This window comes from Alosa pseudoharengus, unplaced genomic scaffold (assembly GCF_046254945.1).
Source record: "Alosa pseudoharengus isolate Yale_2024_CS ecotype anadromous, Long Island Sound unplaced genomic scaffold, YU_APseudo_1.1 YU_APseudo_1.1_scf_14, whole genome shotgun sequence".
In the NCBI taxonomy this organism is placed as follows: Eukaryota; Metazoa; Chordata; class Actinopteri; order Clupeiformes; family Clupeidae; genus Alosa; species Alosa pseudoharengus.
In genome coordinates, this window is record NW_027468609.1 from 29,761,684 (window position 1) to 29,789,582 (window position 27,899).

A 27,899-nucleotide genomic window follows, 5' to 3' on the forward strand; every position below is an offset into this window, starting at 1 on the left:
GTAATGGTTTGTAATGGAAGACTTTATGATTACACTAAGACAATAAGGAAATATGGGGACAGAGTGGATGCTTTTGCTGTGAAAAAGATTGAGACAAAATCCAATTGCAACGAAGCATAACATAGAAAAGAATGAACAGGAGGCACTTTCAGACTGATATAAAGAGTGAGCATATGATGCATAAGAATAGACACATGGATATTGAATTTCAGTCATGGGCTGAAAATAGATGATAGGAAAAAAATGAAAGGAAAGAAAGGACAGAGAACTCACTGCTTGGTAACAGCACACTTTGCTCTAATGTAACACTTATAAAGTTATAAAACAATCAAACTTTTTTAAAAATGTATATAAACATGACTGTACTGGTGTAGGGGAATATAAACAAGTGAATGTAGCCATCTGCTGTGGAGCTCATACATGTTACAATTCAAAAAGATATGTTCCAGAATGAAATTCACAAAATAATTCACTAAAACATTAGAAATAATTTCATTTTTTTTTATTAAAGACATAGTGCAAAAGATAGCAGTTGTTAAATTAACTTCTCTATTAAAACTGTAACAAATTCACATATGAAAATCATTTGCTTTTTGTCAATACTTTGGTTAGACGCAAACATATTCACAAATGATTAGATCCTAAGCAGCCTATTCCTTCGATTGGTTATGACACCAGCATGACCACTCCTGTGTGACTGACATCTAAATCAGTTCTTAGCGCTGGCTGCCTCTCCTTCAGCCACTGCCAGAGTCTCTTTGTTCTTCAAAGCAGGGGTAAGTTCAATGGGCACCACCCTCTCTTTGCTCTCCGGCAGGGCCTTGTTGGGCGCCGTTATCTGTAGTTTGCCCTCGGCGAGAGAGCAGGTCACTGCCTCCGGATTCACTCCCTGGGGCAGGTCGAACTCTTGCCTGAACTCCTCACATCTGTAGGAGTAGGAGCCCTTGCCGTCGTCCTGCTTCTTCTCTGTCTTGCCACTGACCCGCAGTTTCCTGCCCACCTGCTTGACGGTGAGCTCCTCCGGGGCAAAGTCTTTGGTTTCAAGTGTCACGGCAAACTGATCTCCCGCCTTGCCCATGTGGAACGTGATGGGCTTGAACGTGGTCGGCGTCAGGCCCTGGACGATCTCGTTGAAGATCTTCTGATGGAGGCGATCCATGAACTCCATGTTGTTTTTCATCTCCTGCATGTGCCTCATCATCTCCTGTTCCATCTGGAAGAACAGGGGCCTCGTCTCGGGCCACAGGCTGCGTACAGGCCAGTGGAAGTCCATGAATGGGCTGATAGGCTGGAATGCGCTGGGGCAAAGCATCTTGAGTCGTCTGCTCAGTTAAAGTGTGCAGTTGTTTAGTCGTGTTTGGTCTCTGTTTGCTTCTGTCCCAGGCAACTAGCGCACAACTCTTTTTATACTGGCCATGGAAAGTTCCAGTGGCATTCCAGTGACGTCTTAGGCAGCACAGTTCCTCACACTGACAGACTCTGCTAGGATGTCATGGCTATGCAGGTGCAGTCATACCCCAAAACAAGCCTGCTGTATTTTTGCCGTCTGGCTGTTAAATGCCTCTGCAGTACATCATTGTTCTATTTAAAGTGAGCAGCTTAACTGTTAGGCAGCCTAGCAAGCAAAGTTTGTGTTATTGTGCTTCTGTAGGGGGAAAAAGCTAACCAAAAACAAGCCAAACCAAAAACTAATCTCAATAAACACACACACACACTCACAAACCATACGCTACTTTTACTTTTGAAACAGTCAATAGGCTATTAAAGCATTTGTGATAGTACTGTGATTTTAGGGCAATTATTTGTAAGTTAAAGCATGGTGTCTAATGTTATCTTGACCACAATGACACATAAACCATTGTTTGTTGATGTGGTGGCTGAAATGTGAGACAGTGAGTTTGTGATATTTTACTGACTGATATTTTGAAAGTCATGACTAACTGAAACAGCCCCCTGAATATATGAAAGAGAAATAATCAGTCCTTTAAATAGATCTCTCTAAATAGATGTCTCCTTTAAAAAGTTGTGAGTGTCTGTGACAAGTGACAACTGTGATGATAAAATGTAGCTGTAGAATGTTAGTTGATGAAGTTACATGTAACTATTACTGAAATGGACCACATAGAAAACCAGCATTATTTGTCATACACTGTGGTAAATGTTAATGATAAGGAAAAAACAGGCCTCAGCATAGGGCCATATACAGGGCTAATTCAGTAAAGGCTGGACTACATGCTAGATTTCCGATAATGATGAAGATTGTAATCTTATAGCGTCGCATCATATCCTAAAAATACTATTACCGTTTGCATCTAATATTAATTCATGAAAAAACATGCCTTACAAGAATCATACAACACGCAAGACACGTTCTCACGTCACGTAAACTTTTTAGGTACGCACTTGACGCAAACGTCGCTCTGACGTCAGGTAAGCTAAATCCACGCGCGAGTGTCGCTGTCACTGACGTTCTTGTTTCCTGAGGTGAAAATGGTTCCTCCTGTCCAGGTATCTGCTCTGATCAAGGTAAAGTACATTCCCTGGACAATCTGTCAGTCTGGTTGAGTATCGTGGTCAGCATGCAGGGGAATGCCTGTCGAAAAACCAGCTAACTGAATTCAGTAAATTTCGTTCCTGTGACTACACACAAACCTAACGTTAGCAGCTAGCTGCTAGCCAGCTGCTACACAGTTAAGCCAAACCACAGTTAACGTTAGTTGTCATATTTTCAAGGTTATCAGTCAGTCTTTCTGTTGTTACTACCTTTCAGCTATTTCAAGAGTGTTTGCAGTGTTGCATAGTACAGTTTTCAGCCTGCCAGCCCAGTTCTCTTGACCGTCAATGAGCTAGCGTGAAGCACAACTGGTGGATTGATGCGTTAGCACGTTAGCTAGGAAGCCGAAGGTCAGAAGGTAGGCCTAACGTTAATCAACTAGAACTGGAGCTGCGTTGTTAACTTACAACTTCAAGAAGTGAAATCAAAACAGTATTGTTGAGACTGTAAAAATATGAATTTTAGACAAGATGTACAGATTTAGACTCATGTTGACAAGTGGCAAACTTTGTTTTGTTACCAAAATAATTGTCACATTCAAGAGAAAGAGGCTTTGATTGATTTTAGCAGCCCTCTAACCCCTACCTATATCTGGTATACTTTTTTACAGACTGCAAGGTGGTCTGCCTTGCTGGTCGGAATGGTATACGGTAAACAGCGATATGGTAAGCAGATGTGTCACTAAATTACCAGTGAATATTCACATGCACCACAGAACTAAAAGACTGGAGGCCATAGAGTATTTCAAGTAAAACCCCTTAAATTTAGTCTAAGTAGGCCTAATGTTTTGTGTCTCTGGTGACAGATTACCTGAAGCCCATTGCTGCAGAGGAGAGGAGGGTGGAAGAGGCCGAAAAGAAGTATAGAGAGGAACAAGAGCGCATTTACAAACAGCTTGCTGAAGGTATGGACCCTTTCAAGAGAGTTCCATTATCAGCATCAGAGTTGGCCCCACAAGACTTCCTTTTTAACATTCCATATGTTATCTTAATGCAGAGGAAGTAGATTGGGGCCCAAATAGAATGTTCAAGCATTGTTTTTGTTTACCTTGTTGAAAGGGTCTGCCTTTCAGTTATTCAATCTTCTGGCTTCTGCCTTGAGTCTTTGATGGTTATTTTTTTAGTTTTGTTGTGAGAAACAGATGATGACTATGGTGTGTTTGTTTTTGTGTTTGCCTTCCCAACAGCCAACGAGGACACCATTCTGAAATGAGTCATCCTTGCACTAAACCTTTTTTAAGTTAATAAACATCCCAACAAATATTGCACTTGTTAGACAGTGTTTGTTTAGCTTTCCTTCTTGTTGCACTCTAGACTAGTGCATTTCCTACAGTTTTGTGTTAGCTGTCTCCCTTTGGTTTGGTGATGGTGCTGCCATCATGTGGTCCTTTGGAAATATTAAAACACAGGACAGTTACAAATGCAGTGAAATCCTTGAAAAGAGGAATATGGTCCCAGAGGAATTATTTAAATAATCAAAAAATTAGGCCTTAATGGGTATTAAATCAAAATGTCTTCATGTCTTGCTATGTTAAGACATAGTAGGACTTTATTACTTGATTTTTTAAATTATTATTTTGCCATTGCAATTTAAAATCTCAATATTGGCTAAGCTCCTTTAAACTTTATTGAATAATGTACGAAATGACTCACATTAATGTCGGCAGAAGAGGATGATGGAACCACCAACATTTGTGGCCGGGATGCTGTCTCTTTGTTCTAACGTATACATTCAATGTGTCTACATTACTAGATCCCAAAAATCGTTTTTGGCAAAGCAATATATTTTAATAATAATATATTATAATTAGTGTAATCTTTGTATTTTGTTAATTTATTCTTCTTTCCTTCTAGAACTTGCTATACTCTGGTACATTGAAATGATAATCAGCATAGATGCTAAGTCTGTGTGCAGTGGTGAATATTTAGCTGCCCAATAAATGCCTAATTTTGCAGCATGTGTACTCCAAACGTGCTAACAGACCATAACTTTTTTCAGGCCTAAGCTTATTCCCAACCTATTTGCTTTGCTGTATATCAAGTACTTATTGTTGTAGTACTTGCCTTCAATAATGTAATCATGAGATGATTTCAGTGTTGTACAATATGGATATTGAACCATGTTGTTCTTTGTATTTGTTTACATTTTAAAGTCCCAAAAGATGGGAACAAATTTGATTAGTATCACTGCTATGGCATACTACTACATTAAATTAAATTAATCTGGAAAACTGGGTATTACTGAAGTCTATTGCATGTGGCTTGTTTTCATCAGTAAATTGCTGTAAACCAGAAGTGCCTGTATTGAAATTCTAATACTTCAGAAAATTGTCCTGAAGAGAATTGGCTCTTTTATGGGGTAACTTTCCCCTCGGCATTCCCAGTGTTTTTGATCATTCTTGTCCTTCAGTGTTACCACAGCGCAGGTTTTACACAAGGCTAGGCAGGGCTACCTTAGTGTAATCCATTCCCGGTTTAGTGTAAATCCCAGGATTCAGGTCACAAGCCAATATGAGAAAGTGCTGAGTAAACTCTACCACCTCGTACCTAAACAGGGTTGTCTGGAATAGTTTTTTTTGGTGGAGATCCAGCAATTATTGCTAAACGTTAGTGCCACAAACGCTTGATTTTGTTGGGACTTGAGAAAATAAATTACTTTAATACAATTTCACCCGTGTTATCATTTTTAAACATCTTATCATACACATAACATTCCAATTTTCTATATGTTTAATTTTATAATTTTATGCTTGTCGTTATTCCATAAGTAAAGTAAATTAAATCCCCACAATGACCCTGACCTAGGTATCGATTTATGGAAACTGCTTATAGTTATGCTAGATAAGAGGCTTTATGCATGAGTGATTCATGTGTTATGAAATGCGACCACTACAGAAGCTAATTATAAAAGCTACTAGCCCCATTCTGTGAAGATGGATAACTGTATAGGCCACTCTAGGCCAACATTTTTTCACTTACAGCAGTATCTGTGGATGGTGTCTTCAATGCAACAATATAACTATAAAATGGTGATGCATAACCTTTAAGTTCTTAAAAATTCACATGCTTTATTGGTGCCATAGTTTACAGTAAACTAACAATTACACAGTCATAGTACAAAATATATAGTATATGTGTTATTATGGACGATAACCTTAAAAGCAGTTTTCTTGCAACTTAATATGAGTCATAAAAGTGGAGATCTCTTTGTGAAAAGTGTTGAACAAATTAAATTGACATTATTGTAAGAGACCCCCTCATTTTAAATCGAATTGCATATTAACAAGCAGCAGCATTACTTTAGTCATTAGCCATGGATAGCCATACTATATTGACAGATGCACATACTTACATTTACTCTTTTACCAACACCTTAGTATTCATGTGTGATACTCGGTACATCACAACGTACATTCATACACAAATAAATCTGACTTGACTTGACATTCACAAAGACAACATGTGTATTCTATCCGTTTCAAGGTACTCATAAAATCAAATGCTGGCAAATATACACTACTCACAAAAAGTTAGGGATGTCTGGCTTTTGGGTGAAATTTAATGTTTCAGTACAGAAAGTACTGAAACATTGAACTGTTGGACACGCGCATTCAAATGTTTAGAGAAGGTCACATTAAGTTCACCTGTAAAGGTTATAGTGGATTTTAGGGTCATCCTGAAATTTCACCCGAAAGTCGAATATCCCTGACTTTTTGTGAGTAGTGTATTTACAGAGATATTGTGATTCTAACATTTGTGTTGTCTTGGGTAAGGAGAAAAATAACTTTACCCTTCCAACTATTTTTACATTTAAAAGAAGAGGCATATATTCCGAAGAATATTTGTCTTGGATCAGTCTTGTCAGACTAAGCTAACAATTAACCAGGTGTGTATCAAGGCCACTGGCATTAATATCTTCTTTCACCGTGGAGTCCCCCTGGTAATAATTAAGGATGTTTTACTAGGTATCTGGGGATGTTTTGGTCATTTACAGTAATCTGCCAGACGCCTTGAGCTTCAGAAATTGTACTAGTTCTCTTGTACCCACCGAGAGTAGAGGAGAGAGTTTTTGAGTCAGTATTCATGTTCACCATAGAACTATTTACAGTAATGTTTCCAGTGTGTTCACTTTAAACCCAGAGCATTCTCTGAAAATTAGGACACAGTCAGAACACAATCCACAGTTAAACCTATATCATGTTATTATACATACATTACACCATATCTGACTGGCAAGATCATCAGCAAGTCACTAACACTACTTAAAAATAAAGTTTGAAAAATATAAATGCCCTCCTCAGTTTTCAGGGAATGGTCTTGGTGCAGCAGTAAATTCACAGCGGAAATGAGAGCTGGCAATGATCGTTTGATTACTGGCAAAACAGTGATCCGCAAAGAGAACTATATGGTGTCATTTCACATGATCAGATGACTTGTATTAGTACAGATGACCACAGTCCACTTTGTAATATCAGATTCCAAAGATTAATATTCTATCTTAACATGTAAGGATGTCTAAATGGTCATGGGATTCCTCCTGACTCCTGAGGGTTAATAATCAACCAGTGATAATTCCTGGAACCCTGAGTTTTATAGTACAAAGTAAATGAAACAGAATATGGGATCATCACCATCTTTCTCTAGCTGCATGAATTGGTATTACCCTTAGGCGGTCCACATGGGGATGGGTGGAGTTTCTGGGGCCAAGGTTTATTGGCTTTGTTGAGCTGCATCACCTTCATGTGGTGCCCATCTGTCTTTCACTTCTGTTTTCTCATCACAAAAAGGGGCAAAGATTGACCTCTCACCCCTGATTTGTCAGACTATATATGATGGTAAGGTGTTCCGAAATGTCCCGTTCTATCCTTTAGTTCCACCTCTAGCATATTGAGCACGTCTTGGATCCTCCACCTCCACCACCTGGGTTACCAGCTGCATTTGAAGAAAGTAAATGTTAGCCAAGTCTGCAGTGAATGGACAGTGGAACCAGTCATATAGCTAGCCGACCAGTCCTGAAAAAGTAGGCCAGATGGAGTAACATGCTTTGAGTTTGAGTCTAGCTCTCTATTCTTATGAACTAGCACTGTTCAACATGTGTTGGAAGAATTCAGATTGGCATGTCCTTTTCCTCTGATATAAGAACAAAATGTGTCTAATGACAAAACATAAGTTTCTACTCTACCAACACGGTGTTACAGTAGAGTATGGTGTATTACACTGAAAAAGGTCGCAAATTGGTCTAATGTATATCATGTCTGTTCTGAAATGATTGCAAGCCTGGCTTACATTTGCCTCCAGAAGTGCCCTCTTTGGCCGCCTTAGCATCCTCTAACTCCTTCAGCTGGGCCTCATGTATCTCTTGCCTCGCCTTCCACTCTTTCCTGTTGTTCAGAATACCATTTAACATTGGCGTGATGGTAGGATGAAAGCGGGAAAACTCCTATAGAGAAAAATAAGGGAAAGAATAATTGCAATGTTGTGAGGCAAGTTCTGTTAATATTTTCAACTTATGTGTCAAAGTTGAAATTACTTAGAGAGGGGGAATGAAAAAAAAAGCAGTACTGCCTAGAACTGTCCCATGCACCATCAAAAGTATAAGTGAGCAGTGATCGATTTTTAGACCCTCGTAGTCACTTCCAAAATATCATGAAATATACATATTTTCAGTGTAGTATTTCAGTGTAATCCTACCTTGTATACAAAAGTGCAGACGAAATCGATGAAACCACACTGCATCTTGGGTAAGTCAGCTACCTTAGTTCTGTCCATCATGGGCTTTGAATACAAAGAGAAGTTACAAACAGGCCTTGTCCATGCCAGATTGACCAGTTGATAAACCCGAACAAACACTGAATACACCAATACTCACAATGGGTTGCTGGTCCAGAACACTCCTCTCCAAGTCACCTTGCTCCCAGAACTCTTCTGCCACATTAAGAGCCACCTGGCAACAGCCACATTGGGAAGTTTATTTTGGCAAAAATAGAACTACTTGTGTAGTCTGTATTGTGTAGAAATGGACGCCTCAGACATGGAAAGCAGGCATGCTAAAAGCTATAGGTCTGTCGCTAGCTAGTGTTATGAAGTGTGGTTTACTCACTACACAGCTGTGCTCGTCTTGGGTACTTTATAGCTGGATATGCCTAACTAATAGCCATTATGCCTAACTATTAGTCTTGACACTTGATGCAGCTTTACGACATGTGTATCTTACAACAGTATCTTTTCCACTTGCATACACCTCTAAATCACTTGTTGTCATGTTGTTGCTATTCACCTTGCTTTGAATTTCCCATGGTTTGGCGATGGCTGACAGGTCACAAGCTGTCATCATCATGGCCCTGGAAGTGCAGGAAAACGCATGAGAAGAGTTGTTTGTCCTCAGTTAGGTTAATGGTTATCTACTCGCTATACCATAAATTGTCATCGGTGTGTACTCACATCACAATTTCTTTTCTCGTTGTCTCCAGGGACATGAAATCTACCCATTTTTTCTCATCCTCATATGTTTCTGATAAATCCACAATCTTCTGGAACATTGTCCTTTTTCTAATTTGCAGACAAAATTAGTTGTGATAGATAAATGGTATTGTTGCTGACATGCTATGCATATATTTTTGACAAATAATAAGCTTTGGGACACCACTTACTTGAAATACAAAGCAAGGTCGGTGGCAATAATGGCAATGTCCATGAGATGGATGACATGTTCATTTTGTCTTCTGTTGAGGTTTTGGAAAATATTCAAACTCTTGAAAGATGGAGAGAAAATCATTCTCACTTTAACACCACAAAATTGTTAACTTAAAACAGAAGAAGTCAACAGACATATTTTGTGAGCATTGTGTGAATATCTAGTAAGCAACATATGTATTTTACCTCGTCCTGAAGCAGGAATTTGCCAAACTCTAAATGATGCCTCTCTAGAATGGATGACCCATGTAGCTTAGCAAGTGGATTGCCAGATCTACAAATGATTGGACAAGAAACTGAAAAAGAGCTGCATTTTACGTTGTACATTTATCATACTTTTAAATGGTTATCCAATCTGTGGTAGGTATTGACACAGACTATAACACACTTTACTTGACAGTATCGACATAAGAGAGTGACATGACACTGTCATGAACGCGTCATAAACAAGTCATAAACGTTTATGACATAACGCTTCTGTTTTAAGTGACATTAGGTTTTTGTCATAACAAGTTAGGTTTAGGATTAGGGTTAGGGTTAGAGGTTAGGGTTAGGGTTACAGTTGGGGTTCATATGTCATGACAGTGTCATGTCACTCTTATGTCGATACTGTCAAGTAAAGTGTTACTACACATTATCATATGTATAAATTGCATATTATATTGAATAAACATAAGGTTTTTTGAATGGGTTTACTTGAGAGTATGGAATATTTGGCCTAATTTGAAGGTATTTCTTCATGCTTAGGTTTACTTGTTCTGTGATGTCATGACTGTGATGGAGTGCACTATCAATGAGACTTGGTGCCTTGTAGACCTTAGTTCAAAGCCGGTTGAGGTGATTGCTGTCTCCCCTCTCTACAATGACTATAGGTAAATATAAAGTAAAAAGAATTTCTGATATACGTACTTAACCTGGTAGAGATTATTGGTTCCCCTGTGATCTATGTCATGTAGGAAACCAGCTGTGATCATCGCCATCACTTCCAGGTCAGTGTAGTAGCGTTTCAACAGCCCTGTCTGTCAACACACAGTCAGCAAGCTCTTAGTTACTGTACTTCTCTTAGCCATAGGCTTACACTATGAAAATGACTTTAGTTGAGTAAATATTTTAGAAATGCTGCATGAATGCAATGTTTTTTTTACCGTTAAAAGAGTGAACATTGTCTGTCCCACGTTGAATCCATGGCGCCAGTTGTGATAGGTGATCCTTCTGTAGCCTTTACTGACTGAGTACATGAACCTTACCAAAACCTGTCAGATCAGTAATCAAATCAAAAGTTCATTTTAGACAATGTCATCTTCCCCACGCCCCTTCAATCAGCATTACTGTATAACACACTTGCCTCCTGAGGAACCTGGAACTTTTTGACAACTCCGACTTCATAGTACATTTGAATCGCACACCTCACAAGGTCCATCTCTGTGCAGTCAAAGTCAGAGAAATGGAACTCGTAGATTTCAAACTTCTTTGGGCCCGGGAGCTCTTTTTTCTAGAAAGAAAAATTTCTGTTAACAGTGGGCACAAGCTGATAAAGAGCAATTCTTGTATTTCTAGAAAGATGTTTTGCAAAGAAAAAAATCTCTTTGTAGGTGAGTACCAGGATCTGCCGAAATTCATCCTCATCACAGTCTGCTGGTTCTCTATCAAAATATTCTCTTGTTTTCTAGGAAATTGGAAGAAACATTAGACATAGAGTCAGCACTAAGTATTTAGCTGTGACCGTTATTAGGGATAAATGTAAAGATGCCCTTTCTGCTCACCAGAATGTTCTGGATTTCATCATTCCGGCACTTGACATGATACATTACCATGTCTTGGGCAATGTCTTTCTTGTTCTCTAGTTTATTCATCTTGTCGTAGGTGTCTGGGTTTAGTACTGACCATCCAAGGAACTGAGTCAAGGCCTGTGGAAAGACCGATGTTGGGATTAAGTGGTTTGTGAATTGTGATCGCCGCAGAGCTCTTGGCAGTCGATGGGGATGCCGTGTTTCTCTGAGTCACCCTCAGACGAGACAGGATGGATGAGGTGTGTGTGTGTGTGTGTGTGTGGGGGGGGGGGGTAGAGGGGTGGTTACCTCCATGAGTTGTTCATCCTGCTCATCAAAGGGCTTGCCATCCTTCCGGTTGTAGAAAGTGGCCACGCCCACGATTTCTTCCTTCTTGTTGACGATTGGCAGGGAGAGGACATTCTTTATTGTCCAGCCACTGCTGTCCAATGGCTCTTTCTGCACAGAAAAGATCAACTGTCAAAACTAATGACTTATATAAATCTTTTGTATACAGTCACAGCAAGAGGGATCTATGAACACCATTTAGTTTGGGCATCTATTTGGCCCTCAATTGGCTTTTAGTTCCTGTAAATGTTTGTTCTGTTACTTCTGCATTTGCTTGTAATTGCACTTCAAAGATATGGGGAACCTTTTATACATATAGATGGTTTTGGTCTTGTGGATTCGTGATAACCAGCTACAAATGGATATTTTTACCTGAAACTGGAACGTCTCCTCTGCTGGTGCATTCATGAGATTACAAATCTGAAAATGTGACAATGCAATCGTAAACATGGAGATAAACTAACAACGGCACACTGTAAAGTACATTTCTGTGGGTGAAAAAAAATCACATACCAATCCAGTTTCTGCCACGTAAACAGGCATCCCACTTGCTAAAGCCCAATGATCAGCAGGAGGAGATCTGTGGAAGACAAATTAACAAATAACTACCTGCAAACAGTAAGATAACTTCAACATTGATCAAACAAATTAGTGTACCAGTTACCTTGTTAAAGCTGTTAAAGGTTAAATAAAAACACTCTTCATTGTACCTCAAAATGTTGAATATGCAGAATGGAGCCATACTTACGGAATGACTTTGATGTCTTCTTTTCCATGCAAAATATAATCAATGACTTTGTAGAAGATTACCTCCTAAATTAGGTGTAAAGAAAATGTTTTGTTTTTTAAACATGTTTAATCTTTTAAAAGAATAAGAATAAAAAAACTGAATGGTGTAAAACATAAATGTTCATTGAACATTGAATTCTGATTCTCACCCTGCCATCCGGGGTCACTGGACCAGAGTAAGGGGCCTGCTCCCCCATTAACACAGGCCAGATATCAAAAAACTCCTGTGGACAAAACACAAATGAGGTGAGTGACCACTGAGTTTTATTTTGTGGACAATTTCTTCTAACATTCAGCATTTCCTGATTGTCTTGACAGTAGATTGTTGTGACTTAAGACTGATGAACTAGCTAACTTTCTCCACATTCTGTTTTACCTATGAAGAAGACATTTCAGAACTCTTCACCACCATTCACAGTCAAAACAGTTTAGACATGGGAAGTTGCTGTACACAGAGCAATAATGGACTATCTGGTTACGTTGACAAGCACAAGGTCGTACTTTTTCTTTGGTCATGTCCAGCAGGCCGACTGAGTATCTGTCACAGTTCAGGTATGCACGCACTGTGTACAAAGCCTTGTGAAACTGTCGCTCAATGTCTGTGAGCTCTTCAAACACTTTGTTGGCTGACCAGAGCAGGAGCTGTAGCAGAGATAAATCAAAGGGAAGCATTGTTAATATGACATAGTGGAGAAGGAACCACTGCTGCCAGAGCTAGTCATGTCCGTTTTTGACACTCACCTGGCCTTTCCTCGTCTCACAGTTGTGAAGGTAGTTCAAGTGGTAGATTTTCAAGTTCAAAGAGGCAACTTTCATATACTTTAAAAAAAGCTGTGTCAAGAAAAAAAGAGAGTCAGCATATTTCATTGGTTCTGCTAGGCCAAACTAACAGATTTAATGTCACATTTAACTTAAAAGATAGCATTGTACCATTGAATGAACTGCATGTGAAATCCATAGTGATAGATCCACAAATTATGAATAGGCTAAATACTATGGTGTGTGGGTGAAGGTGTGTGTGTGGGTTGGGGGGGGGTGTGGTGGCAGACTCACATCCTCATCCGCATCAGTGAAATGAGGCCCAGTGATTTTGTTGACGACCATGACAACAGCCACCACATCTTTGCCATTCATGATGGGCACGGCCATGAGATTTCGTGTTGTATATCCAGTCAGCTCGTCCACAAAATTGCTGAAGTTACTGTTCTGGATAGTGTAGAGATATGTGTCATCAGGAGACATCACAGCTAAGGCATGGACTGCTACTGCTCATTTCAGTAACATGACCTCCATTTTGGAGCTATAAACCGTCTGTTTGACTACAAAAATGACAATAAAGGTTAATAATGCCACTTTATAACAGTTGATCAGAAGAAAATTGTTCTGACAAATGTCATTCTTCCAGATAAAAACTTAGTAGTAATTAATATAAACATATCTGTTGTCCAGGATTCATGCTCATCTTTCTACTATATTTCTTGTCAATTCTAGGGAAGTGTATATGCCTTTGTTATTCATCATTTGGCTATTCCTATAAATTAATATGATCCTTCCATTTGTCTTGCTGCCCTGCTAATAAAGGCACTGCAGGTAAATTAATCCTGGATCCCAAAGGGTAATGGGATATGTCCATAAATGGGATTATGTCAAGAGGATTTAGTGCAGCACTAGGTTGTATTGTATCATGATGTGATATTGTGTAATGCTGAGCAGGTGATCATATAACATTTTTACATCCATTTTTCTTAGTTTTTCCCAGTAGACAACATAAGCAGTGACGCCTACAATATAATTACAAAATACCAAAGATATACCAAAGGCCTATCATGTATGAGAATTATGTGTAACAATAGCACAGCCTTGGTTGTTCTTGGTTGCTTTCTGTCTTTAATGTTAAGTGTCAATTTGACCTATCTGAAACCTAATTTTGTAAATTGACCTGTCACTGGGGATGACTTAAATCCCTTACCTCTGCCACATCCTTGACATTGGTGTGTTTCTTTGTCTGGGCCACATTGCCCACTATTCCAATATCAAGGGGGAAGACGATCTCAGAGTCGGGCGGGACAATGCAGTCCTCGAGCTCTGAGTCAACGCCAATATTGAAGAGCCGGGTGGCGAGCTCAGCAATGCCGTTCCGCTGCCGGTACATGTAGAGACTGCAGCGGTCGGCCTGGGTGAGGTGACAGATCCTTTTTAGGATCTTGAAGATCACTTTCTCCATGTTCACGTTCTCCTGCATGTCCTTGATGACATCAAACAGGATCTCACTTTCCTCCACCTGGCTCACCTCCTTGAACATGGTGAAGTCCACCGTGGACTCCTCAACACCCATGGCCGAGGCGATGGCCCCAGCACTGAGCTTCTTGTTGAAGTAGCTCGTGGCAAAGGCTTGGTTTCCATCCAGGAACTTGGCGACGTCCTCCTTGCTGACACTCATCTTGGTTTTGGGATCCTCTGCCCCAATCCCAGAAAATATGTCTCAAATTCACGTGAAGATGACAGACAAGGTCGGCGGTTGTAGGAGTCACTTTGGCAACAAAAAAAAAGTTGAAAAAGTTCCCACCTTTAGGTCCTTGAGGCTCCCCAAAAGAGGAGGAAAGGTAAAAGAACACCCTGTGGAAGGGAGACACACCTGCAGGCACAGGGGAGACCTGAGTCCAATCCAACTGTCATCAGCAAGGTTTTTTCCTAATAGCATTGAAGGTGAACCAGGATCTGCTCATGCAAAAAACTGGTCAGCTGACCTACCCCCAGGCTAATGGACGTCGCTCAGGCCACCAGACTGACTTCCTCACTCCCTTCAGTTCCCTCCTGTCTCCTCCTCTAGAAGGACAACTCTCAAGTGATGACCACTCAGCAAGGGCAGCAAGACACAAAAGAGTGTTTTAAAAGATGACCCAGCGGTGTTGGAGAGGGCTGGAGAGTGTGTTTAGGACACCAGGTGCCCGCTCCCTGTGTTCTCGTGTGGTTTTCGCGCACAAGCTCTTTATGTCCTTATTAAAAACACACTCCTCGATCCTAAGCCCTATTTAAGCATGTCACTAGCTGATTATCTCAGCACCCCAGTTCTTGTCTCAGACACGCTGCTCTACCTGCACAATGCCCAGGCACAGGGAAAGAGCCATCCACCTGCATAAGAATATATACTGTGTAACATTTAACTTGTGTACTCGTGGGAATGTACCATTAATTGAGATATAAACAAGGAATGCAGGCTTGTATTTGAATCGAGAAAACTGGAGACATTTTGATATCTGTAACTCTAGGATACGAACATGTAGCCACTGATTTTAAGCACAAAGCACAGAATTTAGAATAGATTGAAACTCAAAACTCTTCAAAATGTCTCATGTCCCTTGAAATATTGTCCTTGGCTGGATGTTATATACAAGATTCCTCCCAGTATTTAAACAAGTAACGTCAAATGTTATTAAAACACATTCTGTACTTAGTCCCTCTCTCATATGGCAAATGCCCTTCTCTTTTTGCAGTAGATAAGCGAGGATTGCTATTTGATTACTGTAATGGGACGTTATAGCTCATATTACATATCTTACTACATATATAACTCGAGGACAACAACAGCAATGACTCTTCTACATTCTCATTTGTAACTTCAATATCATGTCCAATATGATATCATAACTCAATCTATGGATAACAAATTAATCAGTGGCTTTCCCAAGGAAGTACCCGTCCCATTATAACATACAGTAATCCTCCCCTGTGCACAGAGGAGCAGGTCTATATAAAGGACTCTATCCATCTTAAGGAAAAGGTCAGCTAGATAATCTGCACATTAATAGGTAGATGAAGCACTCGGATACAGCGAGTGATATATTTGGTCATCATGAGATGGGATATTGAGAAGGGAGTGCTCTGTACAGAAAGGGCTCAGGGTGGACAGTGTGTGATGCACGAGTGACCCACTTACACCTATTTCTTTTCGAACCATCATGTTTCTCTTATCACAGAGATATCTAAAAAGGACATTAAACAGAGAACTGCTGACATTTTTTTTAGCTGCTATAAAATGGATTGGAAGATTCTCTGAAATCAACTGCCTGAAGACAGAAGCTTTCTTTTGCACTTCAACAACATTTTGGTTCTGTGTGTGTTTTTTTTTTTTTTTTTTAGTTCAATTTAAACCACTCTAAATAGAACCTTGCAATGTTTTCTGTTTTAAAACGGAAGGCTAATATTCAAACCTTGCTCAACCGTAACCTTTAAAATAAAACATACAACCAACAACCTATTTTGTTGTATAAATTTTGTCGTTTGACAAAAGGAGTTTGTATTTTGACATTTGAGTTTTTGGCATAGTTTTGGAAGCTTCATTGCCTTGCACCTGGCAAGTCCTGGACATGTCATATCATGTTTGGGGGATGCTTTCACCAATGTTGTGAGGTTGCTAGATTATGTTGTTTCTAACAACCACAAGATGGCAGCAGATCACAGAACACAATATAGGCCAGAGTGTCATGTGCCAGGATGACAGTACAGTGTGCCAGAGTACTGCCTACTCCTGACCTCCGCCATGCTTTCAATAGACTAAATGATTGCTCACAAAGTTAGTTACAGCCCAGCCATGTCTGCTGTGGACTCTAACCGTTACAGGTTTATCAGAGCAATTTCTTTTACACCTCTCCATTGAGCATTTTTATGTTGCAAGGAATTCATCGTGTCGTAAACCATAATTTTCTTACACATCACGCTTTGTAATGGTGTTGTAAGATAAAAAGGTCACTGTGTTTCCAGTATTGCTCCACAACCCCCCAAAACAAGCTCAAAATAGCAGGAAATCCCCAGTAAGGCAACATATCTGTTGCTCCTGAAAATACTTTAGTGAAGAGATCATGGTTGTGTATGATATCTAGGCCTACTGGCAAATGTGAGTCAGTCAGAAACTTTCTACCATTTCAAATACAGCTCTAGTAAAGCAAGAGATGCATCCGAACTCAAATCAAGGTGCTTTTTATTATCAGTGTGTGGTTACATGCAAACAATCAGATTTCACTCCGATTAAATTCTTTACTCCAATTAAAAATGTAATCTAAACTGAGTTCTCTGATTGAACTCCAATTTTATAAAATCAGAGAACCTGAGTATTAATTTCAATCTGATTAAATTTGTCATTTAACCCTCTCTGATGTAACCAAAACTCTGATTACAGTTGGAGTTTATAACGTTCTATGGAACCTTATTGTTGTGGAACAGAGTTTTTCCATTGTTGTGAAACTTTTGTTAGAATGTTCAAAACTCCCTGCTGAAGGGTTTTGGGAATCGGATTTTTAGTTAGTTCAGTTAGTTTAGTTTAGTTCACAGAATTCTGATAATACTCTGATTGGTGCTTTACTCTGATTGTTCTGCATATGTAACCACACTGACTGACATAGAGCTGAGACACAGAGCTTAATTGCCAACACACTTAACCCTTGTAAGGTGTTAATGTTTTGGCTTCTCAGCCAATGTTCCCGGGTCTGGTGGACCCACCACATCATTAGGCTTTTAAATCAATAGAGTGATAACAATTTATGTAAAAACACCTATTTATGTAAAAAAATCAGATGTTCACTTTAGCTCAATTACCAATGATATAGACATCATTTATGGTTCATATTTCCCCCCCTGTGAGATCACATTTATGATCATATGAATGATTTTCGTTTTTTTTGTGAGAAAATTAGGAAATTCAATTATAAACTAGGTAAAAAATTTGAAACAAGATTTTTGATAATTATTGAGGCTTATTTCTTAGAACTTAATCAGAACAGGTGCAAGTGCTTAAAATGTAACAACTTTTTGTAACTGTGTCTGGGAATAGCAGGAGCAGAAAGACAACATTCCCGCACACAGTCACCTATACTCAGACATGGTTATGGTTACGCTTTTGTCCAATATGCAGACATGCACACACACACACACACACACAGACAGACAGACAGACAGACAGACACACAGACAGACAGACAGACAGACAGACAGACAGACAGACAGACAGACAGACAGACAGACAGACAGACAGACAGACAGACAGACACACACACACACACACACACACACACACACACACACACACACACACACACACACACACACACACACACACACACAGCAGGCCCAGTTAGGAGAAGGACACAGTCAAGGTACATAGTACCTACAATTATTACACTTGGGTCCAATAGACCAGAACACCACATGTGTAATAGTTATGTGTAGGGGGGGTGTACCGTGTGCAGTCATTGAAAATTACTTATCTTCAGAGAAAATAAGCCAAGGCCAGTGAGTCTGAGTTTGAAGAAATAGCATAATTGTTCTTTTAGCAAACATTGAAAACGGGTCCCACAGACCCGAACACTTCCCGAAGGGTTAAGGCTGATGATGGGAGCCAAACTTCTGTGGTGTTAGTACAGAGAGTTCTAGACTAACACTCGGGTGCACCCTGAAACAGCGCCATATACGCTGGATCAGCAAGGCTGATCAGCTATGGCAAGCGAATGGGTATAGAGAGAGAAACAAGAACACTTTTGTTCTTTGGCGATGGGTCTGGACAAGGGCTGGACCTGCTGGACCCAGCCGACCCTTCTAACACATGGGGCCTCAGTGGGGGATTAGGACGGGATCGGGGGGTTTGAGGGAAGGGAAGGGTGTCCACGTGCTCTGTGTAGCCATACTGGAGGGGTTTACCCGCAGACGAGGGCCGTTTGGACTAAACACAAAGCCTGAGAGGGATCAGAGCTTTGGTGGTGGGGGTGGAGGGGGAGTGATCAGCACGAGGTTGGACTAGGGAGAGGAAGAGGTAAATGTGGCAACATGAGGAGGAATTTGAGTTTAGGGTTAACGGCAGAGACATATGTCGGACATGTGAAGTTGAGCATCGACCATATGACTTGACATGGAGGATATAGGCACTTCAGCGCTGTCCAATAATAAAACTTAACGTCATAGTCAAAGCCATAGTCTACTGTTGGCATATAACAACTTTATAGCCTATAATACATTGTTATGCAATATTTCTCTGATCCTCCTCCAGCAACACACACATTTTTGCATACCTTTTGGAGAGAGAACACACAAAAAGAACCATATTCATATTCTGTCATATTCTCCATGCATTATGTAGGCAGTAAAACACATATCCATGGAAAGCAAAGCAGCATGTGAAAAAATGCACCTGCTAAATCTGTTCAGGAGAGAACACAAGAACTTGCTGACATAGTCATAAAACCAAGATGGCAAGCTGCCACTCACTGTTTACATGCGTAAATATAGGAGCCTGCTGCTGGTGCATGCCTAAAGAAAGCCGTGGAAGGCCTTTAAAAAGCCCTTCCCTAATCGTTCAGGCATCATCTCTAAATAGACAATATCACTGTAAGTAGCGTCTCTGACGGATCCCAAAAGCCCAGGTGGCTTTATATCGAGAAGAGGAGCTTTAATCCAGCCAAGTCTGTACACGTTTACAAAATGAGACTAATTTATCTAAATTTAATTTGTATAAATCTAGAAAAACTATTATCAGGGACAGACTGGGACTGACATTCTTCCAAATAGACCCACTACCATACGCAGTACACGTGCACACACACCCTTGCTGTCTCACATAATTTGCCATTCAAAAATAGGTGGTCACAGTTTACAAAAATGCTTTATTTGCTGCTTGAGAATTTGGGCCCCATGACATAAAATACTTTTGGGCCTCCCAAATGCTAGGGGGGTTCGGGGGCATGCTCCCCAGTGATGAACATTTTGAAAAATAACCCCTAAATGATGACTTCTGGTGAATTTTGCGGAAACTAATTGATAAATACACTTAAAATATATGACATGCATTGAAAGCATAATACAGCCTATAAAAACCTACACAGGTTGTTATACTCAACTAATTTTAAGCAAGTCTATTAGGAGTTTGATCTCATCACATACTACATCAATGGAGTAAGCCTAGCTCCTGAGCAATCTTAATGTAAAGGTCAGACCTGTTAAACTCACCTTAACATGACATTTACTGAGAGTAAATGTTTTTCTTTATAAACCTTATCTTATAGCCTTAACAAAGCAACACTGTCAAACCTGTTTTACCTCTAGTCTGTAGGAAAGGCAGGGGTAGCTCAAATAACCCCTTATAACATGTAAATGATTTGTTTACATGTTAGGCTATATTCTTGGTTTTTATTTAATATTAATTTAATTCATGAAGAATGAAGAGGCCTTCTGCCTTTATGGGGACTTTTCATTTGAAAAGGGGCAATTATGAGACTGTATAGGCCTATGTCTAATGCTTGATATCAGAATCCAGAAAGGCTACAGCTCTCCTAAAGAAAGTTCGTATGTGCAACGTTTATTTACTTTAAGCAGTTAGGACCCGTATTGAGGCCCAAGTTCAGTTGTGTTATTAATGTTTTATGAATACGTAGCCTACCACTTTGTTGAATGGAAGAAAACTAGATGTACCGCATAGCGGTACAAAATATGACCGCCGCTCAGTCCTGCACATCCATTCCGCGAAAATAAATCATATTAATGAATTTGTCTCCATCTTCTACTCCATCCCCCACTCTTATAACTTTTGTGTATGCTTGTTTGGAATGTGTGTTTGCACACATTCCGCACACAAAGTAGCCTACTGGCGCTGCAAAGGTGAATAGATTTGTTTCTGGGCCAAAAAATCTGTAACATTGTTATAAAACCTTTAAAATCTCTAAACAATCACAAGTAGGGCAGTTCATCATAGTCCATCCATTGCAACTGGACTGATGAAAGGTACACCTGTAGGCTACATTGTATTTGGGAAAAGCAGAAGGTAGCAGCATAATGTATTTATTTATTTATTATTAAACTAAAACAATCCCTGTCAGTTCCATGCAGTTTTCAACAGCTATCAAGAAGAGAGGTCATGTCATGGATTTTTGTGAATGTTTCTTCTTCTACATATGCATAGGTTTAGTCATCTAGTTCAAATTATATTCAGCTTTATTGTCAATGCACAAATTAAATACCAGTAGTCTAAAACAAAATGCCGTTTTACCCAGTGGTGCAAATAACTGACATGTCCAAAAGGGCCTTCATGAAATGCGTTGCGAGACTGTTCATACACATTTTAACGGGCAAAGTTGAAGAGCTACTCTCCGTTATTGTTTGTGCAAATAATATGCTGATTCATGTTCCCTTGCATTTTGCAACCATGAGGTCCATGGTTAAGCTCAATCTTTTGACGCAATCTTTTGATTTTCACCCAGCCTAGTCCATGGTAGGCGCCCGATAGAAATATTGTTTAATTTTGCGATTGAGATATCCACGCACTGGCGCCCCCCCTGCGACGTGTTCGCCCCCCGGTTTTAGAGCTATTCTAAATGCAAAAATGCATAGACATTGCATGACAAAACCGTGACTGTTAACAAACTATAAGCTATATAAGGTAGGCCCTATGCTAGGCCTATTACACAACACAAATTGTCACCAGGCTATGCTGGCGACCCAAATAAAATCTCCGTTGGAACCAATGGCTTACACCTTACAGTATCAAGCTGCCACCTCTTGGCGAAAAGTTAATAGTTTTGCATATCAGTAGTAATACATTTCACGTAGCTGTGAATCACGGAAAGGGCGAATGAAGTGGACACTTCTAAATGGAACCCAACCCACTGTACAGTAACTCAAGGTCTGTGGCTAAAGCAGCCATAATGAAAGCGTTATCATTGTTTGGATACTTCACACACACGTGTTTTTTAATCGCATAGACTACAACTACCAAGCTGGAATCAAAGCACATCGACTCCCCTCTCACACCCTAAACACGCACTTCGAACAAACAAAATGCGCCTCAGTCTCACGGAATAGCCATAGGCAAAACTGTATCTGACCGGTGTAACGTTGGTACTAAATCATCCATCGCAAAGAATGATTTTTGTAGCACGTGCAACAAATATGTGTAGGTACAGCCCTGCCCTGAATATCTCAACGTGCGCTCTAAAACATCTGGTTTAAATGGAGATGTAGATCATCACGGGATCATAGACAGGTTATCTTTCAGGTAGCCTAGGCCTATATATTTTCCATTAAAAAACCATCACGTAGCGAACGTGTTGTGGCTAACTCACTTAGCTCCTGTTAGTAGCCTAGGTTATGGTCATAAGCAAATGAGATGACAGTCGAAAGATACAATTAGTGCTGTTATCGATTTGCTTGGTAGCCTATAAACGCATTTATGGTTTTCTACAAATACATCAATAATCAAATTGGCCTCCATCACTCAACCATGCTAACGGTAACATTATTTTACCTACATTCTGCTATTGATAGGATTAACGTAGCCTACTTGCAGTAAAAAACAAGCATGTCCGATAAACATTCTCAGATTTATTTCGGCTTCAAGAGGAAATGGGAATTACATTTCATGCAGAAATCATCCTACCCGTAGACGTTCTCTGCGGTAAACTACTGTAGCCTACAGTCTTGTCCTTGTAGGAAGCATAGTGTCTTTCTAACCCACTTTAGATTAACTTCCAACAAAATTACGTCTCACTGCAACGATGCGCCATCTAGTGGACAAACGACTACTTATCGCCAATACTGGAAATGCAGCCATGATGATGATGATGATGAATATTTATTTTGGCTTTCTTTTAATCCTACTGAATTTGTAATTATGTATCAGCCGTTCTAATACCGATAGTATGTGGGTGCCTGTGTGTGTGTGTGCATGTGTATATGTGTGCACCACCATCTACAGGCCAATGAGTGTAGAGTCACTAAATGTACACATAACTTAATTTTTTAGACCCCCCCATGGATGAAATTCTACGAAACTTGGCATACCCCCAGAGAATGTCAGGTTAATCATACACATAAAATTTGGTGCAGTTCTGAACGTCTTTACTGAAGAGAGGGGCGATTAAAGCAGAATGATATTGCATTTTCATTTTTTACCGAGGGGGTGCAAATCACAAATGAGTGATTATGGGCTAAGTTGATGTGGGCCCTTGAGACCAACATACCATAAAAATTTCTTCATCCTCGGTGCCACGGTTCAGGTAGTTATTTAGGAAAAACTGCATTTTTTGGGTTTCGGGGGGCCCAGCGCGGAGGGGGAGTGGCCCCCGGGGACCAAACGAAAATTTTCCGTAAAAGTCTAGTGGGGCTACATACCCACCAAATTTCATGTGCCCCGGTGTTTCGGTGCCCCGGGTATCGTTGACCAAAATTTCAGGAAGTAGATGACGGAAAAAAAAAAAAAAAAAAACTGACAATCCCTATATGACCGCTTCGCTAGCTTCGCTAGCGGCGGTCATAATAAACGGTAGGCCTACTGCTGTGCACATTGTGCAGGATGCCTATTCGTAGCTCCTTTCAATAACTTTTTTCATATTCTAGCATAGCCTAATGTGTAAAACTGCATAAGGGGTAAGGTTTAAGTCACACAAAACGCATGATAGGCTAGGCTACGGTATTATTCGAGGGGTAAAGTTTGTCAATAGCCTAAATATAGCCTACCTTTGGGGAAAACTGGTTAAATGTCGCTGTTCTCTCACTCAGTTTTCTGTTGCCTTTTTCGTTTTATGCCAAGTTTTTCCATGAAGACATTTAGGCTACTGACTGTAGGCCTAACTGACATTCACCATCTGTTCTGTACGCACGTAATTCAATTCCACATCTATGATTCAAATCTAGCGCGTTTTAGAAGCGCAAGGCTATGAGCAAGACAAGAGAGGGGTGAAGTCTGCTGGGCAAATAGTAGCCTACTGTACTATGCCATACCACTGCAATCTTAATCTACGTAGGCCTACTCTACATTCCTTGTTATCAATATGCCATCAATAGCAATAGCCAACTAGATGTTGTCAGTCTCTGAAACCAGTCTCAGACCAGAAACATACAGATTGATATTTTGAGGGTAATTTCACAGTTTTTTATAGGCTGAGCTGACAATTGAAAGTTTAATATTTCTGAAGTGAAGTATATTTTGTTTTGTTGTGTCGGTTGAATGAGCTCCATTTAAAAAAAAAAATCACAGTGTGGCATGCTTGACTGGCATGTTCTAAAGCTTGACTGACATGTTCTGAGTTATGTGGATCCATGTGAATCATCATGGCCTCCTCTGAAACTCTGACATAACATCACCACACATACACAGACACAAACACACATATGTGCACGCGCACGCACACACACACACACACACAAACACATCGACAGACCATAATCACCAGATAAGTAGAGAGGAAATCAGAGATAGCCCAAAGAAGTTTGACCCAAATAATCCCACTGTTTGTCAACACCCAGATACAAATAGCTCCCACTGTATAAGAGCACAGAAAAAGAAATCACTTGCACGTGAGATAGTTACCTGTTTTCAACCTTCAAAGCATCAACACGTGACACATATCTGTCTCATTTCTTTTCCAGTTCACTAAATGTCACTATTATACTTGTTACAAATAAGTAATTCAGCTGTTAATGCTGTTAAATAAAGAATAGTCAAATGTTAAACTAGCATGTTGTTGTCTATTAGTTTAAAGTCAGCCCAAATGGATTCTCATGCTGGTCTTTAGTCATTAATTAACAACTTTATGCTTTAGCAACCTATATGAAACATTTAAAAATGCATCAGACTGTTGTCATTGCATTATGAACAGCTTTGATCCTAGTGATGAATACTGCATATTGTGAACTAAGAGCACTGGATAAAGACTGTGAGCATCTTTGATAGAATCACTGCTCTATAGCCTGTCTGTTGTGTTGAGTACAAAATATAAAATACTTGTCAATTATAATAATATATATTATATACTTCTGTTAATGAGAATAATTAATTTACAGTCATGCACAAACAGTGCAACATAATTGGTCCTAATTACACATTTATATGTAATAATATGCCTCAGCTAAACATGTGATGGAAGGCATTACTTCAGTTCTTAGAAAAAAAATACAATATAACAGAATCACCAGAGGTGACAGACATTACACAACCAGAGAGGATGCAGCCACAAACACAAACACAGAGTAATTATAGAGTTAGAGACTATTGAACTTAGGCGGATGGTATTGGTGCCACATGAGGTGAGCACATTGTCGGACACAACAACAGAGGGATTACATAAGAGACTTTTTTGCAACGTGGAAAGCTACTTAATCATGCCCATCTCATCAGGGTGGCACTATGCCAAAAGCAGCTGGCTAAATCAGAAGTAGCCCCCCAGGACGGTTTGAAACTGACTGACTAGATCAATGAATCCCAATTACTTTCATAAAATTCAGATGAAAAGAATGAACATGGCAGCTTCAAATGCAACATACGTTTTCCAAGCATCTCCCAAACATTTGTACCCTGTGTTACTCTGAAATAACGCTTTCACAGTTACACTGAACATTTTTTCTTTATATTTGAAAATTCATGCTCGCTGTCCTGCACACTATGTTGCCAGTATAATGCATCAAGGCACTGATAGGACAGCACAGTCATCCCAAAGACTTGAAATATTTATCTTGATACTAAGTCAATAGGACAGTTAGTAACAGCGTAAAGATGTTTGTTTTTGTAACACCTAGTACTACACGTTGTTACTCAGGGCCACCTCGCTGTGTCTGTGGGTCGTTACATAAAGACTTAATTGTTTTTACGGCAAACATGGGAGGGTTCAGTGAGAGAGAAGCCAGCTTACAGTAAGGATTTCTACAAACAGCTTAGCCTTAGATTTAAGCACCTTATTTAGTTACATGAAGTGAAAATAATCAATAAGCCCATCTATGGCAGGAATATAAAAGGGCGCCTCTGACAGAGAGTCGTCACAGGCAAGTGGAAAACCACAGAGAGAGTATCCACACAGCTGAAACCTAGCCTATTCTTTGGCTTTGATCTAACCGTACAAGCAGGTAAGACTCCCTATGGGTTAACGAATGAGGGACGAACATGGGACTTGGCCTGTGGATGGTTGACTGCAGGCTGTGAAAGAAATTTAATATGAACTTATATTTAATATGAACTCATCGCTTTGGGGTTTTTAGTTTTTGTATTGTCATTTCATGACATTTCCTGCATTTGTAACTCTTTGAAAATCCTCTCTGCTTAAAAATCAGCCTGCACTGTGTTACAATGTCCAGCTGTTAGTGACTTTAGCTGCCTGTATGCGACATGTACTATTAAAACAGGATGCTGTGTTGAGGAGTCACTCATAGATTATTCTTATAACCCACTGAGTTAGCTACAGTCATCATTTCCACTTCAGATGTCATGCATTAGTGCTTTTGCTCACCATCACACTTCTTGTTTGCCACACAGAATGGAATACTACAAGTTCGCTCTGCTCGTTGTGCTCTTGTCCTACATCGAGCGCTGCTGGTCTGCCTCCTGTGTGGTGGACACTTTCACGGTCAAGCAGGACTTTGACCCCAAGAGAGTGAGTCCCAGTCTTGGAGAATTAATGCTATTATTCCCCTTAGTCTGGAGGGGGATACTGAAAAGCTGAAGAGAGCTTTATTTTTCATCTGGCTCTCTGCTCGTCTAAAAAACTGTGTTGTGTACAGACTGGATTTTCCTAAACCCCCCTGGCTCTTTGTGATTCTTCTCTGCAGTATGCTGGCAAGTGGTATGCCCAGCAGAAGAAAGACCCTGAGGGCCTGTTCCTGCAGGACAACATCTCCGCTGAGTACACAATTGATGATGACGGCACCATGACTGCTTCCTCCAAGGGCCGTGTCACCCTCTTCGGGTAAGCTACGGACCCCATTTATTGATTTTCTCAAAAATATAATTAATGGGTTAACTGATGGATTTGTCCCGTTGGTAGACATTTTATACAGACTATGAACCATGATTACCATGTTTATAATGATTTGTTGATTGATTATGATCTGCATTATTTTTTTTCTCCATTACTAACTGTTGCTAATGCTAATGCTAATGGTGGCTGTAATTGTGTCATAGATTTTGGGTTGTGTGCGCTGACATGGCTGCCCAGTACACCGTGCCTGACCCCACTGCTCCTGGCAAGATGTTCATGAACTACCAGGGCCTGGCCAGCTACCTGTCCAGCGGAGGTAAGCAGACCCATCATCACAAAATAAAACACACAATGGAACTGCTTTCCATTGGCTGCAATCTTGCCATCCCCCTGCTATTTGGATGTGTGGTTGAGTTTTGAGCTCTTTTTCTCTTTTCATTGCTCTCTAGGTGACAACTACTGGATCATTGACACCGACTATGACAACTATGCCATCACCTATGCCTGCCGCGCCCTGAAGGACGATGGCACCTGCGAGGATGGCTATGCCCTGGTCTTCTCCCGCAACCCTCGTGGTCTGCCCCCAGCCATCCAGCGTGTGGTCCGCGCAAAGCAGGAGGAGATCTGCATGGCTGGCCAGTTCCAGCCTGTTCTCCAGTCCGGTAAGTTCCTCACATGCCACGAGCAACCTGAGTTTTCAACTTTCCCAAATGGAAAGTCATTAGCTAACAATTCTTGTCCCATAGGTTTATCTCTATTTTTAAGTCAGTACTTTCAAAGTCATATTTAAGTAATTTCTAAGCCAGCATTGAAATGGCATGATGAGGACCAAACCATGTCTGATCTCAGCTTCTCTTGTCTTTTTTTCTGTGTCCACCACAGGAGCTTGCTAAGCAGTGGACTCTTCTTCAGAGGGATTCCTTCAGCATGCTGGCATGGGAGGGGGCATCCGGTTCAATAGTGGTGCTTTAGAGAGGTGTTATAGCGAGCTGCACGTTGGGAAGAAGCCATTTGTGATTCACTG

General features: G+C 40.2%; 3 protein-coding genes and 1 long non-coding RNA gene across 4 annotated transcripts; 2 read left to right on the top strand and 2 right to left on the bottom strand.

The window, feature by feature from the left end:
• Window positions 1–488: 488 nt before the first annotated feature.
• On the bottom strand, window positions 489–1,326 carry hspb9l (heat shock protein, alpha-crystallin-related, b9-like). Its single transcript, XM_076283317.1, has one exon. It carries the CDS (start codon window positions 1,310–1,312, stop codon window positions 710–712), a length of 603 nt encoding a protein of 200 aa, XP_076139432.1. The 5' UTR covers window positions 1,313–1,326; the 3' UTR covers window positions 489–709.
• A 1,206-nt stretch (window positions 1,327–2,532) lies between these two features.
• LOC143123307 (uncharacterized) lies at window positions 2,533–3,393 on the top strand. The gene is made up of 3 exons (XR_012986820.1): window positions 2,533–2,912; window positions 3,165–3,219; window positions 3,360–3,393. It is a non-coding gene; the product is annotated as an uncharacterized LOC143123307 (long non-coding RNA).
• A 4,039-nt stretch (window positions 3,394–7,432) lies between these two features.
• pde6b (phosphodiesterase 6B, cGMP-specific, rod, beta) lies at window positions 7,433–14,592 on the bottom strand. Its single transcript, XM_076283318.1, has 22 exons — window positions 14,122–14,592; window positions 13,206–13,358; window positions 12,894–12,983; window positions 12,654–12,794; window positions 12,302–12,376; window positions 12,112–12,176; window positions 11,877–11,943; window positions 11,736–11,783; window positions 11,325–11,474; window positions 11,010–11,153; window positions 10,847–10,912; window positions 10,592–10,738; window positions 10,392–10,499; window positions 10,156–10,265; window positions 9,433–9,520; window positions 9,204–9,304; window positions 8,995–9,102; window positions 8,831–8,894; window positions 8,423–8,497; window positions 8,245–8,328; window positions 7,840–7,993; window positions 7,433–7,485 (listed from the first exon to the last, which is right to left on the bottom strand). Exons 1-22 carry the CDS (start codon window positions 14,590–14,592, stop codon window positions 7,433–7,435), a joined length of 2,562 nt encoding a protein of 853 aa, XP_076139433.1.
• An 11,361-nt stretch (window positions 14,593–25,953) lies between these two features.
• rbp4l (retinol binding protein 4, like) lies at window positions 25,954–27,872 on the top strand. Its single transcript, XM_076283319.1, has 6 exons — window positions 25,954–26,027; window positions 26,434–26,551; window positions 26,727–26,863; window positions 27,079–27,191; window positions 27,325–27,537; window positions 27,758–27,872. The coding sequence occupies exons 2-6, from the start codon at window positions 26,435–26,437 to the stop codon at window positions 27,766–27,768; spliced, it is 591 nt and encodes a 196-aa protein (XP_076139434.1). The 5' UTR covers window positions 25,954–26,027; window position 26,434; the 3' UTR covers window positions 27,769–27,872.
• The last annotated feature ends 27 nt before the right edge of the window (window positions 27,873–27,899 follow it).